At 39.5% G+C, this 14,934-nt stretch overlaps 1 protein-coding gene across 1 annotated transcript in view; it reads left to right on the top strand.

Annotated features, from left to right (window-relative positions):
- Nucleotides 1-8,989: 8,989 nt before the first annotated feature.
- The window catches only part of DNAL1 (dynein, axonemal, light chain 1), a 47,451-nt gene continuing 41,506 nt past the window's right edge, over nucleotides 8,990-14,934 (top strand). Inside the window, exon 1 of the mRNA XM_006865543.1 lies at nucleotides 8,990-9,027. Coding sequence (XP_006865605.1) covers nucleotides 9,025-9,027 — 3 coding nt within the window. The 5' untranslated portion in view covers nucleotides 8,990-9,024. The remainder of the gene's footprint in view (nucleotides 9,028-14,934) is intronic.

Genomic DNA, 14,934 nt, shown 5'->3' with positions numbered 1-14,934 from the left:
CAGACTGCAAAGCCATTTGAACTGCAAGGTTGGCAGTTCAAACTCTATACAGGGTCACTATGGGTCAGCACCGACTCGACGGCACATAACAGCAATCTACTTATTACAACAACCCACTTGTTGTTAAATGCCACTGAGTCAGTTCCGACCCATAGCAACCCTGTATAGGATTTCCGAGGTGAATTTGAACTACCAACCTTGTGGCTCAAACCAACTTTGTGGTCAGGTGCTTATCATACAGCGCCACACCAGAACACTAGCCATTGAATAATTCCCCCGTGTCTCATCCCTGATAACCATCATAGAACGGTTCTTTTAGCATGAAAACCTTTTGCTGACTTTATGTAATAGTTGTCTTATATAATAAAATGAACCTCTTCAAAATCTTACATGAATTAATTTTTAAAAATCAGATATATATTTTAAAAAATACACACGTGTGTGTATATGTGTGTGTGTGTGTATTCAAGGAGCTTCAAAAATTTCGTGGAAAAATTCTATTATCTTTTCACAATTTCTGAAGCCCCCTTGTATATATGTATGTATTTATACATATTCACACATATGTTTTTCTGTTTATGTTAATAATGTAAAACATATTTAATTTTAAAATAATGTTTATTCGCTATGAGACGGAACCAGCTCGAGAGTTCTTAACAATAAGAAAGAACTCCCTGCAGCCACTTGTAAAAGTTCCGTATTTAATGTATGACATACGCATCAGAAATCCTTACGTATCGATATCAGAAGATCTCATTTTTGCGTATTGTCCATTTCTAGTCTTAAAGCCCTTACCGTTTTATCTGGGCTAGCATCTGTAAATTGAAATGTCTGACCACCACTTCCTTGTCTTCCGTTCATCTGTTTCTGATTTTTTGGCTGAGTATTGCACCAGCCTGTGAGCTTCCCATCTGTTGTGCTATAGTGCATTGGAGCAGGCCATTGTTAGCCTCCCTTCAGCTGTGGAAAGGCTCTGCAAAATGGAGGAATGTTGCAAATGCAGTTTGTTTCTATACGCAGCCTTGGAAATTCAGCTTCAAAGTTACTTGCACCTTAAGCAGGAAGGTTGCCAGGAAATCTTAGTTCTTTCGTTGTGAAGACTTAAAGGACATAGAGGATTTATTAGTGGACTACTATGAACAATAGCTATATTACTACTTTTACAGATTTTGCATTACTGACTTCAGGTTTAAAAAAATAAGTTATATTTAGTCTGTTCAGGGTATTGTGATTTGAAATTTTCCATATCCTGATTTGTCCTTTTGGTAATATTAAAAAAAAAAAAGTTTCAAATATTCATTAGAAAAAAAACACGTGTCCATTTGTTTAGGCTCAATTGACCTGATATGCTTCAGGAATATTCTTCCTAGTTTAATAAATATGAAGTTTTGTTTTTCATATTCAGTGCTTAATTCCTCTCTCTTGTTATTTAAAACTAGCCTGCAGCTATTTTCCTCCACTTCTGTAGACTCTTGCAAGATAAGCACACAAACAGTGAAACAAATAAGCAAACACATACAATAAAGCAGAAAATGTTTGAAAATTGTATTGTTTTCATCTTTGTGCTAAGGAGTTCTCTATTGTCTTTCTGACTTTTTAATATTAAAATGGATGAGATTGTTTGCATCTCTAGAGAAGCCATAGATGATCATAGGCTTTCGTTTTTTGTAAGAAATGAATGAATGGGAAAATTGCCTTAATGATTATAAAAAAACACAGAAACTACTAGGACATTTTCCTCTCCCCAAATTAAAAGATTTCTGTATGTACTTTTCATTTGGATGTGTATGTGTTCTATTTCTGAGAAGTAAGAAAGAACTGAGATCCTTTCCATGTTGTTGTTAGGTGCCGTAGAGTTGCTTCTGACTCATAGCGACCCTGTGTGGATTTTCAGGGGAGCGGCTGGTGAGTTTGAACCACCAACCTTGTGGTTCAAATCAACCTCGTGGTCCAGTGTTTTGTCCCACAGCACCACACCAGAAATTCATGACCCCTTTAAATGAAACCCTATTTACAGGGTTCCTATGAGTCACAACCTACTCAGTGGCATATCACCATGGAAGGAAATTTTAGATTAATAGTTATTTTAATGAGCACACAGAAAAAACCCTGGAATTAGCAATCAAACACCTGATTCCATATTTCATGTATATTAATGCACAGAACAATAAAGTATTTATGTTTTTTTAAGGGGAAAAATAATGTTTATTTAGGGGGAAAAAACCTTTAATATGATAAATTGGGGTGATACTTCATCCTCAGTCAGGAAAAGCATACAATATAGTCTTGAGTGCAAGATCCACTGATCGACCAAAATAAAAGATTACTAATTAATACTTTAGTGTTTCCCCTCAAGTATGAAAGAAAAAAACCCAACCTACTAACTAAACTAAAACTAAATTATGATGATTATGATGTTGTTGTTGTTGTTAGGTGCCACCGAATTGATACCGACTCATAGTGACCCTATGCACAACAGAATGAAACACTGCCCGGTCCTGGGCCAACCACACAATTGTTGCCATGCTTGAGCCCAATGATGCTGCCATTTTGCCAATCCAGATGATCTCTAAATTCAGGTGGGATATATTCAAGGTCATATTTTGGATCTCGTGGACTTGTTTTCATTTTCTTCAACTTCAGTTTGAATTTGCATATGAGCAATTGATGGGCTGTTCCACAATCTGCCCCTGGCCTTGTTTTGACTGAAGATATGGAGCTTTTCCATTGTCTCTTATTGCAGATGTAGTCAATTTGATTTCTATGTATTCCATCTGGTAAGGTCCATGTGTATAGTCATCTTTGTCATACTGTAGTGGCTTGTAAGTTGCTGTGATTCTGGAAACTATGCCACCGGTATTTTATTGTGAATTAGGTGAAACTTTACAAACAGGATCCTAAGCTTTACATTCACCACTCGTCTGTCAGTTTGTCGTACTGTGGTGGCTTGTGTATTGCTGTGATTCTGGAAGCTATGGCATTGGTATTTTAAATACCTGCAAGGTCACCCATGGTGGACAGGTTTCAGATGAGCTTCCAGAGGAAGACAGACTAGGAAGAAGGAGCAATGAACTACTTCCAAATATTTAGTCACTAAAAACCTTATGAATAGCAGAGAAACATCTTGATTAGATAAGTAAAAAACTTAATTATGTGTTTCATTATGGTTTAATTTCTTTTTAATTTGAAGATATATAACTTTTAGCTATTTTGCACAATCTCTAATTATGTTAAATGTGTATCTGTTTTTCTTTTATTTAATCCACATTCTTGTTTGAAGATTAAAAATTTATTAGTATATTTGATACTGTTTTCTATTATTTAACACCATTTTATCTATACTTTTAAAAGGGCCTACTAGATGTTTTTTTTGGGCCAGGTGGCAGTATTGATGGACTCAAGCGTGGCAACAATAGTGAGGTTGGCCCAGGACCAGGCAGTGTTTCGTTCTGCTATGCATAAGGTCGCTATGAGTCGGTACCGACTCAATGGCACCTAACAACAATGACAACAACTAGATTTTTTTAATTTGGGGAAACTGTTTAAAACTTTTTTAAAAACCTTTTTCTCACTTTTTTTTACTTATAAATAGTAACTTTTACTATAATTTTAAAAATGTACATTGAATAAACCACTTTTTACCAAAATTTGATAACTAATAAATGTGTTCATACTTAGAGTTGATGGCAATGTTGAACAAGAGAAACTTTCATACTTTGTTAGTGTAAGTATAAATTATTCATTCCTTTAAGACAACAATTTAATATATATCAAAAGTTTAAATTGTTTCTTTGTTCACTTCTGGGAATTCCCTCTAAAGTATACTCACACAAAGGAACAAAAGTTTATATGTAAGAATATTTACTCTAGCATTCTTCATACTAGAAATTTGAAGATGAACAACCTGTCTCAGTTATCTAGGGCTGCTAGAATAGAGATGACACTAATATGTGGCTTTAACAGACAGAAGCTCATTTTTTCAGTTTAGCAGGCTGGAAGTCTCAATTCAGAGTGCCTGTTCAAAGGCAAGCCTTTATTTATGTCGATTTCAGATTCTCCAGTCTTCTGATCTCATTTGTGCTTCATGTGGCTTGGCATCTCTCTTTCCCCATTTTGCCCTCTTTGGATGGCTTGTTTAATCTCTTTATACCTTGAAAGATATTAACTAACGATACCACCTACACTAATCCAGTCTTGTGAACATAAAACAACCCATTTCTAAACAGGATTATAACCAAAGGCATGTTGTTGTTGTTATTGTTAGGTGCTATTGAGTCAGTGCCGACTCATAGAGACCTTATGCACAGCAGAACGAAACACTGCCCAATCCTGGGCCAACCTCATTATTGTTGCCACACTTGAGCCCATTGATGCTGCCATTTAGCCAATCCATCTCGCTGGGGGTCTTCCTCTTGTTCTCTGACCCTCCACTTTACCAAACATGATATCCTTCTCCAGTGACTGGTCCCTCCTGACAATATGTCCGAAGTATAAGAGACGAAGTTTGGCCATCTTGGCCTCCAGAGAGCACTCTGGCTGCACTTCTTCCAACACAGATCTATTGGTTCTATGGGCAGTCCATGGCACTTCCAATATTCTCCTCTAACACCATATCTCAAGAGCATCAATTCTTCTACAGTCTCCCTTATTTACTGTTCAAGTTTCATATGCATATGAGGTTATTGAAAACACCATGGCTTGGGTCAGGAGCACCTTAGTGCTCTTGTTGTTAGGTGCCATTAAGTTCATTCGAACTCATAGCGATCCTATGCAAAGAGAAGGAAATGCTGCCTCCTGATCCTGCACCATCCTCCCAACTGTTATGTTTGAGTCCATTTTTGCTTTTACTGAGTCAGTTGATCTCCTTGGGCATCTTCCTCTTTTTCACTGATTCTCCATGTTACCAAACATGAGGTTTTTTTCTTCTAGGACTGGATCCTTCTTGACAATTTGCCCAAAGTAAAAGAGACAAAGTCTTGCCATCCTTACTTCTAAAGAGCATTCAGGCTGTACTTTTTTCAAGACAGATTTGTTTTTTCTGGCAGTTCATGGTACTTTCAATAGTCTTCACCAACACCATAATTCAAATGCATCAATTCTTTTCCAGTTTTCCTTATTCATTGTCCAACTTTCACATACATATGAGGCAACTGAAAAAAACCATAGCTTGGTCCTCAATGTGCCAACTTTGTTCTTTAATATATATATTTGGTGTTGTAAATGCTGTTTGTTTTTAATGTTTTATTGTGAATTAGTTTACATGGGAGAACATTAGCTTTGCATTCATTCTATCTTATATCTTTTTACTGCCATGGTGACAATCCCCTCCAACCAACCAACCCTTGCAAGCCTGCCCCCCTGGTTGTCAGCACACAACCCCTCTCCCTCCCTGGGTCTAGAGTCCCCAGCCATTCCCTCTCTTCACAACAACATCTCTGGCTTCACTGCTTCTCTGGGTAGAGTCCCGCATTCTGCTTTTCTCCTTTGATGGTCCCAGGGACCTCCGTTCCTGGACTGCAAAGTCAAACATTTCCCTCGTTTTGCTACAAAATGTCTACCTTTGCATTTCCAACCCTCACAGTCAATCCTGACAGCAATTATACACTACTGTGCAGCATGAGAGCCATCCCCATCTCCGTTCATCAGTCACGCCCAGACAGATTGGATACCTCTCTGTGGAATTTCTGCTTTCTATGCGCCCTTCACATTTCTTTTACCCAAGCCTGCAACAAGAACAAATGGACCCAAAACTATTTTTTTCTGTGAACAGTTTTTGGAATTATTCTATCACTTTGCAGGATTTTCCTATGTAAATATTTTAGCCTTCAAGAATCTGAAACTTACGTACTTTATGGGAAATGTAGCAGGATATTATGAAAGAAATTCACAAAGAGAACTAAATTTCTGGTAATTTACAGTTTATATAATGGTAAATATTTTTGGTCAAAGTTTACCAGGACAGTTATTAGGAGGAAGTAACAGTTCTGAATAGAAAGATAATTTAATAATGCTATTTTACCATAAACACCAATTCTCTATGGTATAATTCAGAATCTTGAGTAAAATGAATACTCTTCTGGGTTATAAAATATGCTTGAGGATTACATTCTTATTATATCCATATCTCCAAAACTGGTAGAGATTTTGTCAGGTAAGGAAGAATTCTAGTTAAGAGAGGCAGGAAAGTGTGGCGGTCTAATGAGAAACACTACAAGAACAACAGTTGTATGTGTTATATCATTTTAACTCTATAAACATTGTACTTTTTCTATTTTATTATGTTGTTGTTGTTAAGTGCCGTCGAGTCGGTTCCGACCCATAGCGACCCTGTATAGGATTTCCGAGGGTGTAAATCTTTATGGGAGTAGAAAGCCTCATCTTTCTCTCACGGAGCAGCTGGTAGTTTCGAACCACTGACCTTAAGGTTCGCAGCCCGATTTGTAACCACTACGCTACCAGATATAAGTGTTGTTAAATTACATAACTTTTTCAAAATGGAATCTATTTCAAACATTAAACATCCGTATTGTAAACCTATCAGAAAAGACAAGAAAAATGAACATAAACTTTCATTATATCCTTCCAGATGGGAGGGATAACATGGGTAACAGAAAGATGTTGTATGTGTATTTATGTGTGCAATGTATAATTTTTAAGTGGATCTTGACAACTATTTGGTTTGGCAATTTGCATTTTTACTTATTACATCAAGACTATCTTTGCATGTGCACAATTTTCAGCAACCTTTTAAAATGGAAATATATTATTTCATTATTTCATTGCTTGGCTGTTCAATAATACTAATCAGTTCTTTTTTGTTGACACTTGAGTGGCTTTTCTTTTTGCTATTAAAACTTTAAACATTATCTCTGGGCACTTGTCTAATTATTTCTCCAAGATGACTCTTAAAAGTGGAATTGCGCAAATGTTTTTGAAGCTTTCAATACATAGTGTCAACAGGCCTCCAGAAAGGCTAACTCAGTAACAGTCATTTCTCCCTTCTTTTAGGATCTCAAGTATATTTTTTCACAATTTCTGGCTACTTTGATAGGTGAGGGGATTTGAATTACGGTATTGGCAAAGAATATTCAAAGAGTGGGAATGAATGTCTTTTCTTCAAATTTATTGTAATCTTGTTTATTGAATTCTGAAGACTTCTTTTTCATTTTTACTACTTCCTGGAGTAGAGATTTTCTAACTTCCTTAAGCTCCCCTAGTCATTTGAAATAGCCAACCAAGTAAGGACAAGAATGCATGCCTTAGCGATTTGAATTAGCCAACCCGGTAAGGACAAGACTGTGCAGTCAAAGCCCTAGCCAGTCGGGTTAGACACAGCTTTAAGACTAGGTCAGGGATAAAAACCCAAGCCGACTACCTGCCCAGTGTGCTGGCTAGACTGTACCTGTACGGCGACTTGCACCCTTCTGCAGAAGTAAATTTTGCTTTGTCGAGGAAATTTAGTCTTACAGAGTGTCTTTTTGCGCGACATCGGGGTTCATTTCTAACAATTGTACCATGGACTGCCAGAGACTAAAAAAAACTGTCTTGGAAGAGGTACAGCCAGATGTTCCTTAGAAGCCAGGATGGCTAGACTTCGTGTCTCTTTCGTTCCCTGGACTTGTCAGAAGGGCCCAGTTCCTGGTAAAGTGTAAGGTCAGTGAAAACGAGATCCCAAAAGATGAACTGACAACAAAAATAGCAACAACAATGATCTCGAACATAATAATTGTTGAGGATGGCACAGGACTGGGCCGTGTTTCTACTGTTGTGCATCGGAACGAATTTGCAACCAACAACAAAATACAAAGCCACTATAAAATGTAGAGTCCTGGTGTGACTCTGTGGGCTAATGCGTCAGACTTGAATTGCAAGGGGTGGTGGTTCAAGCTGCTCCTTGGAAACCCTATACAGGGTTGCGATGGCCGGAATCCACTCAGCAGCACTTAACAACAACAATAAAATGTAAAACCAACATTTTATAATATTTTTAATGTGAAACTGGGTTTTCTGCCGCCACTGGCTCCCTGGAGGAGCAGTTAGTTGGAAGGAAGAAAACCTAAGAAATTCAGCCAAGTGAGGAGGTGAATCAGTCCGGATGAGAAGGGCAATCTGGAAGACAAGGCAATATGGAGAGTTCTTTACTGGTAGGGCAATTATCATGGGGAGGTTTTAGTTTCGAATCTTGCTGTTGTTAAGTGCCGCGGAGTCGGTTCCAAGCAGCTGGTGGGTTTGAAGAGTAGACCTGTGGCTCGCAGTCCAATGCTTAACCTACAAATCTTGTTGTTTTTTGGTGTTTAGTGCCGTGGAGTTGGTTCCAACTCATAGCGACCCTGTGTAGGGTTTCCGAAGAGTGGCTGATAGATTGTTGTTGCTGTTAAGTGCTGTCGAGTCGTTTCCGACCCATAGCGACCCTGTATAGGGTTTCTGAGGAGCCGCTGGTGAGCTTGGATCTCCCACCTTCGCAGTCTGGCGCATTAACCCACAGCGGCACACCAGGACTTCGGCTGATAGATTGTTGTTAAGTGCCGTCGAGTCGGTTCCGACCCATAGCGACCCTGTACAGGGTTTCCGAGGCTGTAAATCTTTACGGGAGCAGAAAGCCTCATCTTTCTCTCGCGGAGCACCTGGTAGTTTCGAACTGCTGACCTTAAGGTTGGCAGTCCTATTCGTAACCTCTACGCTACCAGAGCTCCTTGGCTGATAGATTGGGAATGGTAAAAACTAGCACGTGACTCCACATAATCGAAATTATCTTCAATCAAAAATAACTTTAGATCACCACTGAAAGATCAAGCACCCACATCTCCCCGCCCCCAACCACTTTCCCAGCAGCCGCGCGGCAGCCACGTGGGAGGACTAACGCGGCCGCCGCGCCATCCCACAATGCACCGCTTGCGCCACTGTATGGGCGGAGAGAAGGGACTGCGGTCAGGGCTGGGATCCGGGACGCGCTCCAAGAAGTGCGCATGCGCACTGACCCGGCGGGCCCTAGCAACCAGAGCAGTGACAGTAGCAACGGCCGGAATGGTAAGTACACTCCTGGTATCATAGCTTAAGTTGAGAGATATTGGGCGTGGAAAAGGGTGATTGTGAAGTGTAAAGAATGGAGGATCCTCACACAGTGGAAAGGATCCAGGAGCGGCCTCCAGCTCCTTGGAGTCAGAGGCCTGAGGCGAAAGAGATGCCAGGCGGGGGTGGACGGATGGACTGGAGGTTGGGTTAGGGTAGAGGGACTCTGTCGAGAGAAAAAAGGAAGGGTGACGAGCAGGAAATTCTTTTTAAAAGAGAGGACTAGGGTGGGAAAGGTGATGGGACACATAGCGTGGGTGTTGATATCTCTTGCATAGAAGTAATTTCCTCTCTGGAGAGATGAGGGTTTGGAGGGGGGCCTGGTTAGGAAGAGTGTGTCTAACGCTGATTGCATCAGTATTGGTAATGGGTAGCGTACCCAGGTTGCCGCTGAGGAACGATGAGGGCAGTGATTAAGAAACACTGAAACCCACTCTAATCGAATATTAGGGCAGTACTTAAGAAGTTTCAGTATGTGTAAGTATGATTTTTGGGGGAATATATTTTTTGGATACAGAAGGAACAAGGTTAAGGAATGTGCATTTTGAGAATACACGGAAAGTGATTCTAAAATTGGGGGGCGTCCCACCACTCTTTGAGAAATGTTCCTATCTTTGATTTGAAATCAACCACCAGTGTACCGGCTCAAAGCTCTTGTGAGGTAGTGATTTTATCTATTGATGTTCCTCAGCTCCTACTGAACACACTGAGCTCACTTAGTTACATACTTGGTAGTTCCAAATAGTACTTTGAAAAAGGATGTTGTTGCTTGGTTACATACAGATCCAGCCAAAGCTAATATATAGCAAAGTACTTGGTTTTCCTGCCAGATGGAGATATTGATGAAGATTAAGTATAATTAGTTATCTTCTTTTTGTGATTCCAATCCTATGAAAGTAGGCAAAAATTGAGTCCAAGTAATTCCCTGTTCCCTTATCCTCTGCACTTTATTCCACAGGCATTTAGCTGAAGACCACTGTCAAGGAAGATAAAAAATTCTGTAACACAGGTTTATGTTCAGGTGAAGAAAAAAGAAATCAGCCTTAAATAAATCTGAAAATAGGAACCATGGAGATTATTGAAAAGCTCCATCTAGAGAATCAGAATGGGGAATTAGCTGAAGCTTGGTGAAGTTGCACTAGAGGTAGTTTTGGGATCCTCCAGAAGACTTAGTTTTTTCGGGCTCACATGTTGTGTGCCTCAAGTTGATTCCAATTCAGGCTGTAAATATGGGAGCAGAAAGCCTCATCTTTTCCCACAGGGTGACTGGTGGATTCAAACTGCTGACTTTGTAGTTAGCAGCCCAATGCATAACCCACTACACCACCAGTATTCTGAATTTTTGAGTAGTTTCCAGTTCTTAAGAGTTGGCATTTCACATTCAAGCCCAGTTTTCTGGATTCTCTGAAAAACCAGAATGATCATATTTTACGCTTTTATAATACTGAAATATGTTATACAATACTGAAATGTGTTATACAATATATAATTGGCAGCAGCTTTTCTTTCTTAATGGCACATAAAATAAGGGTGTTACTTACACTTAATGGAATTTTCGTATTTGGTGAAATGTGATATTAGAGTAACTCTTGACTCCAAATCTCTGGTGCCAACTGTTGTCTGGAGTCAAATAGAAGTTTTCTCAATGGGCTTTATTCTTGCTCATCTGGCCAATTTCACTCATTAATGAGGAATGGTCAGCTTGGTCCTTTAGACATTTGATTTTTTTTAACTCATGGGTAGTCCTGATGTGACACTATAGAATGAGCACTAGACTGTTAACCACAAAGTTAGCAGTTCAAACCCACCAGTCACTCCTTGGAAACCCTATACAGGGTCACTATGAGTCAGAACTGACTCGATGGCACTTAACAACAGCAACCTATAGGGAAAGGAGCCCTGGTAGTGTAGTGGATTACTTGCTGGACTGCTAACTACAAGGTCAGCAGTTTGAAACTTGGGAGAAAGCTAGGCTTTCTGTTCCCATAAGGTTTACAGCCTCAGAAACCCTGTACAGAGTCACTATAAGTTGTAACTGACTCATCGTAACTCAGCCACCACTTTAGGATAATAAGCACTGAACTGCTATCAGCAAGGCTAGTAGTTTAAATCCAGCCACCACCACCTCTAAGGGAACCAATGACTGTATACCATTTCTGTATTCCTAGGAGTCCTGATGTGGCTCTGTAAGATAAGCACTAGACTGGCAAGATTGGTTTGAACTGCAATGTTGGCAGTTCAAATTCACCAGCCACTCCTCGGAAACCCTATATCTCATAGGGCTGCTATGAGTCAGCCGTCTTGAAGGCACTTAACAATAACAGAATAAATAGCTAGATTGCCTCCAGCTCTGTTTTCACAATGTTATGAAAGTGTATCTTGTCTTATAGTATTGTGTGTGGTTAAGTTGATTCTGATTCATAAGCTATAATCTTTATGGGAGCAGAGCCCTAGATCTTGTCTCCTAGAGTTGCTGGGTGAATTCTAACTACCAGCCTGTAGGTTAGCAGCTGCGCACTTAACCATTACATCGCAAGGCTGCTGTTCATTGATTCTGCTCGGGTTGTTGTTGAGCTGGTACAGACTCAAGGACCCTATGAACAACAGAATGAAACACTGTCCGGTCCTGCGACTACCTTACAGTCGTTGCTACACTTGAGACCATTGCTGCTGCCACTGTGCCAATCCATCTAATTGGGGGTCTTCATCTTTTTCGCTGACCTTACACTTTACCTAGCATGATGTCTTTCTCCAGGGACTCTTCCTTCCTGATAAAATCTTTACTCTTGGAACACTTTAAGAGGTCTCGTGCAGCAGATTTGCCTAATGCAATGTGTCATTTGATTTCTTGACTGCTGCTTCCATGAGTGTTGATGGTTGATCTGAGCAAAATGAAGTCTTTGACAATTTCAATCTTTTCTCCTTTTATCTTGATGTTATTTGTTGGTCCGGTTGTGAGGATTTTTGTTTTTACATTGAGATGCAACCCATACGGAAGACTATAGATTTGATCTTCATCAGTAAATATTTTAAGTCCTCTTCGTTTTCATCAAACAAATTTGTAGCATCTGCATATCGCAGGTTGTTAATAAGTCTTCCTCCAATCCTGATATCACATTCTTCATATAATCCAGTTTCTCGAATTATTTGCTCAGCATACAAACTGAATAAGTATGGTGAAAGAAAACAACCCTGGCACATACCTTTCCTAATTTTAAACCATTCAGTGTTAGCTTTATGTTCGAATAGCTGCTTCTTGGTCTATATACAGGTCCTTGTGAGCACAATTAAGTGTTCTAGAATACTCATTCTCTGCAATGTCATCCATGACTCGTCATGATCCACACAATCAAAAGCCTTCGCCTAGTCAATAAATCACAGGTAAACATCTTTCTGGCATTCTCTGCTTTCAGTCAAGATCCATCTACATCAGCAGTGATATCCCTCGTTCCACATCCCTGTCTGAATTTGACCTGAAACTCTGGCAGCTCCCTGTCAATGTGCTTCTGCAGCTGTTTTTGAAGTATCTTTAGCAGAGTATTATTTGCATGCAATATTCATGACATTATCCGATGATCTCCACATTCCATTGGGTCACCTCTCTTTGAAATGGGCACAAATATAGATCTCTTCAAACCTGTTAGCCAGGTAGCTGTCTTCCAAATTTCTTGGTATAGATGTGTGAGTACTTGTAGAACTGCGCTCAGTTTGCTGAAAGATTTCAATTTGTATTCTATTAATTCCCAGAGTCTTGTTCTTTACCAATGCCTTCAGTGCACTTTGAACTACTTCCTTCAGTATCATTGGCTCTTGATCATCTGTTACCTCTTGTACCTCTTGGTACAGTGACTCCGTGTATTCCTTCCATCTTTTTTTTTTTTTTTAATGTTTTCTGCATCATTCAATATTTTGCCCATAAAATCCTTCAATATTGCAAGTCAAGGCTTGAATTGTTTCTTCAGTTCTTTCATCTTGAGAAATGCTCAGTGTGTTCTTCCCGCTTGGATTTCTAATTTCAGGTTTGCACATTTAATTATAATATTGGATTTGGGCTTCTCAAGATGCCCTTTGATATTTTCTGTTCATCTCTTTTGCCTCCTCACTTCTTCCATTTGCTTTAGCATCCCTGTGCTGGAGAACAAGTTTCAGAATATTTTCTGACATCACTTTTGGTCTTTTCCTTCTTTCGTATCTTCTCAGTGACATTTTGCTTGTTGTTGTTCATGATGTCATCCCACAACTCTTCTGGTCTTTGGTCTTTAGTGTCTGATTCATCAAATCTGTGCTTGAGATGATCTCTAAATTTAAGTGGGATATATTCAGGGTCATATTTTGGCTCTCATGGATTTGTTTTAGTGTTCTTCAGGTTCAGCCCGAACTTACATATGAGTAATTAATGGTGTGTACCACAGTCTGCCCCTGGTTGCGTTTTGGCTGATGATATGGAGCTTTTCCACTATCTCTTTCCACAGATGTCAATTTGATTTCTGTATACTCCATCTGGTGAGCTCCATGTGTATGTGTAGTTTCTTTTATGTTGTTTAAAAAAGGTATTTGCAATGAACAAGTCACTGGTCTTGGAAAAATTCTGTCATGTGATCTCCAGCATTGTTGCTATCATCACAGCCTTGTTTTCCGATGACTGATCCTTCTTCTTTGTTTCCAACCTTTGTACTCCAATCACCAGTAATTATCAATATATCATGATTCAATATTTGATCAGTTTCAGACTGAAGAAGTTGGTAGGATTCTTTAATTTCATCATCACTGGCTTTAGTGGTTGGTGCTCTTACATGTAGGCATATGGATATTAGCCTATCACAGACAGCATTATACTTCAAGACAGATCTTTGAAATGTTCTTTTTGATGATGAATGAGATGCCATTCCTCTTCAATTTGCCGTTCCCAGCATAGTAAACCAAGTGATTGTCAGATTCAAAATGGCTAATACCAGTCCATTTCAGCTCACTAATGCCTAGGATATCAATGTTTACACATTACATTTCATTTTTGACACCTTCCAATTTTCCTAGATTTAGACTTTGTGTATTCCATGTTCTGGTTATTAATGGGTGTTTACAGCTGTTTCTCTTCATTTTGAGTTGTACCCCATCAGCTAATGAAGGTCCCAAAAACTAAACTCCATTCACGTCATCACGGTTAAGTCTGCTTTGAAGAGGCACCACTTCCTCAGTTGTATTTTGAGTGCCTTCCCATGTGGGTTCATCTTCCAGCATATATATGACAGTATTTTGGTGCGCCTTATCATTTTTCAATATTCAATATTCTGGTGCCAACAGTGTTCCACTACTATTCATAAAGCTTTCAGTGACTGAATATCCGGAAATAGTCCATTTCTCCTTCTTCCTAAACACTCTTAATCTGAAAGCTCAGTTGAAACCTGTCCACGATGGGTGACTCTGCTGGTATTTAAAATACCAGTATCATAGCTTCCAGCATCACAGCAACATACAGGCCACCATAGTATGACAAACTGATAGACAAGTGGTAGTCTACTAGGGTTGTTGTTGTTCATCGTGGTTGAGTTGATTCTGACTCTTAGCGACCCTGTATAGGGTTTCCAAGGAGCGGCTGGTGTATTTGAACTACCGACCTTGTGGTCCAATGCATGATCCCACAGCATCACATTAGTATTCCTTTACTAGGGTTGTTGTTAAGTCATTTCTGACTCATAGCAACCTTGTACAGGGTTTTCAAGGTACGGCTGGTGAGCTTGAACCACAGACTTTGTGATTCAATCCTGTCTTGCAGTCCAGCGCATTAACTTGCAGTGCCACACCAGGGTAGTCTTTGTTTTTTAATCTGATCTTCATTTCTAGATTTTACTGTTGTCAAGTAATCCT

The sequence above is a fragment of the Chrysochloris asiatica genome, unplaced genomic scaffold (assembly GCF_000296735.1).
Source record: "Chrysochloris asiatica unplaced genomic scaffold, ChrAsi1.0 scaffold00079, whole genome shotgun sequence".
Taxonomy (NCBI): Eukaryota; Metazoa; Chordata; class Mammalia; order Afrosoricida; family Chrysochloridae; genus Chrysochloris; species Chrysochloris asiatica.
Note: the sequence above shows the minus strand (reverse complement) of the source record. Positions and strands in the feature narration are given on the sequence as shown.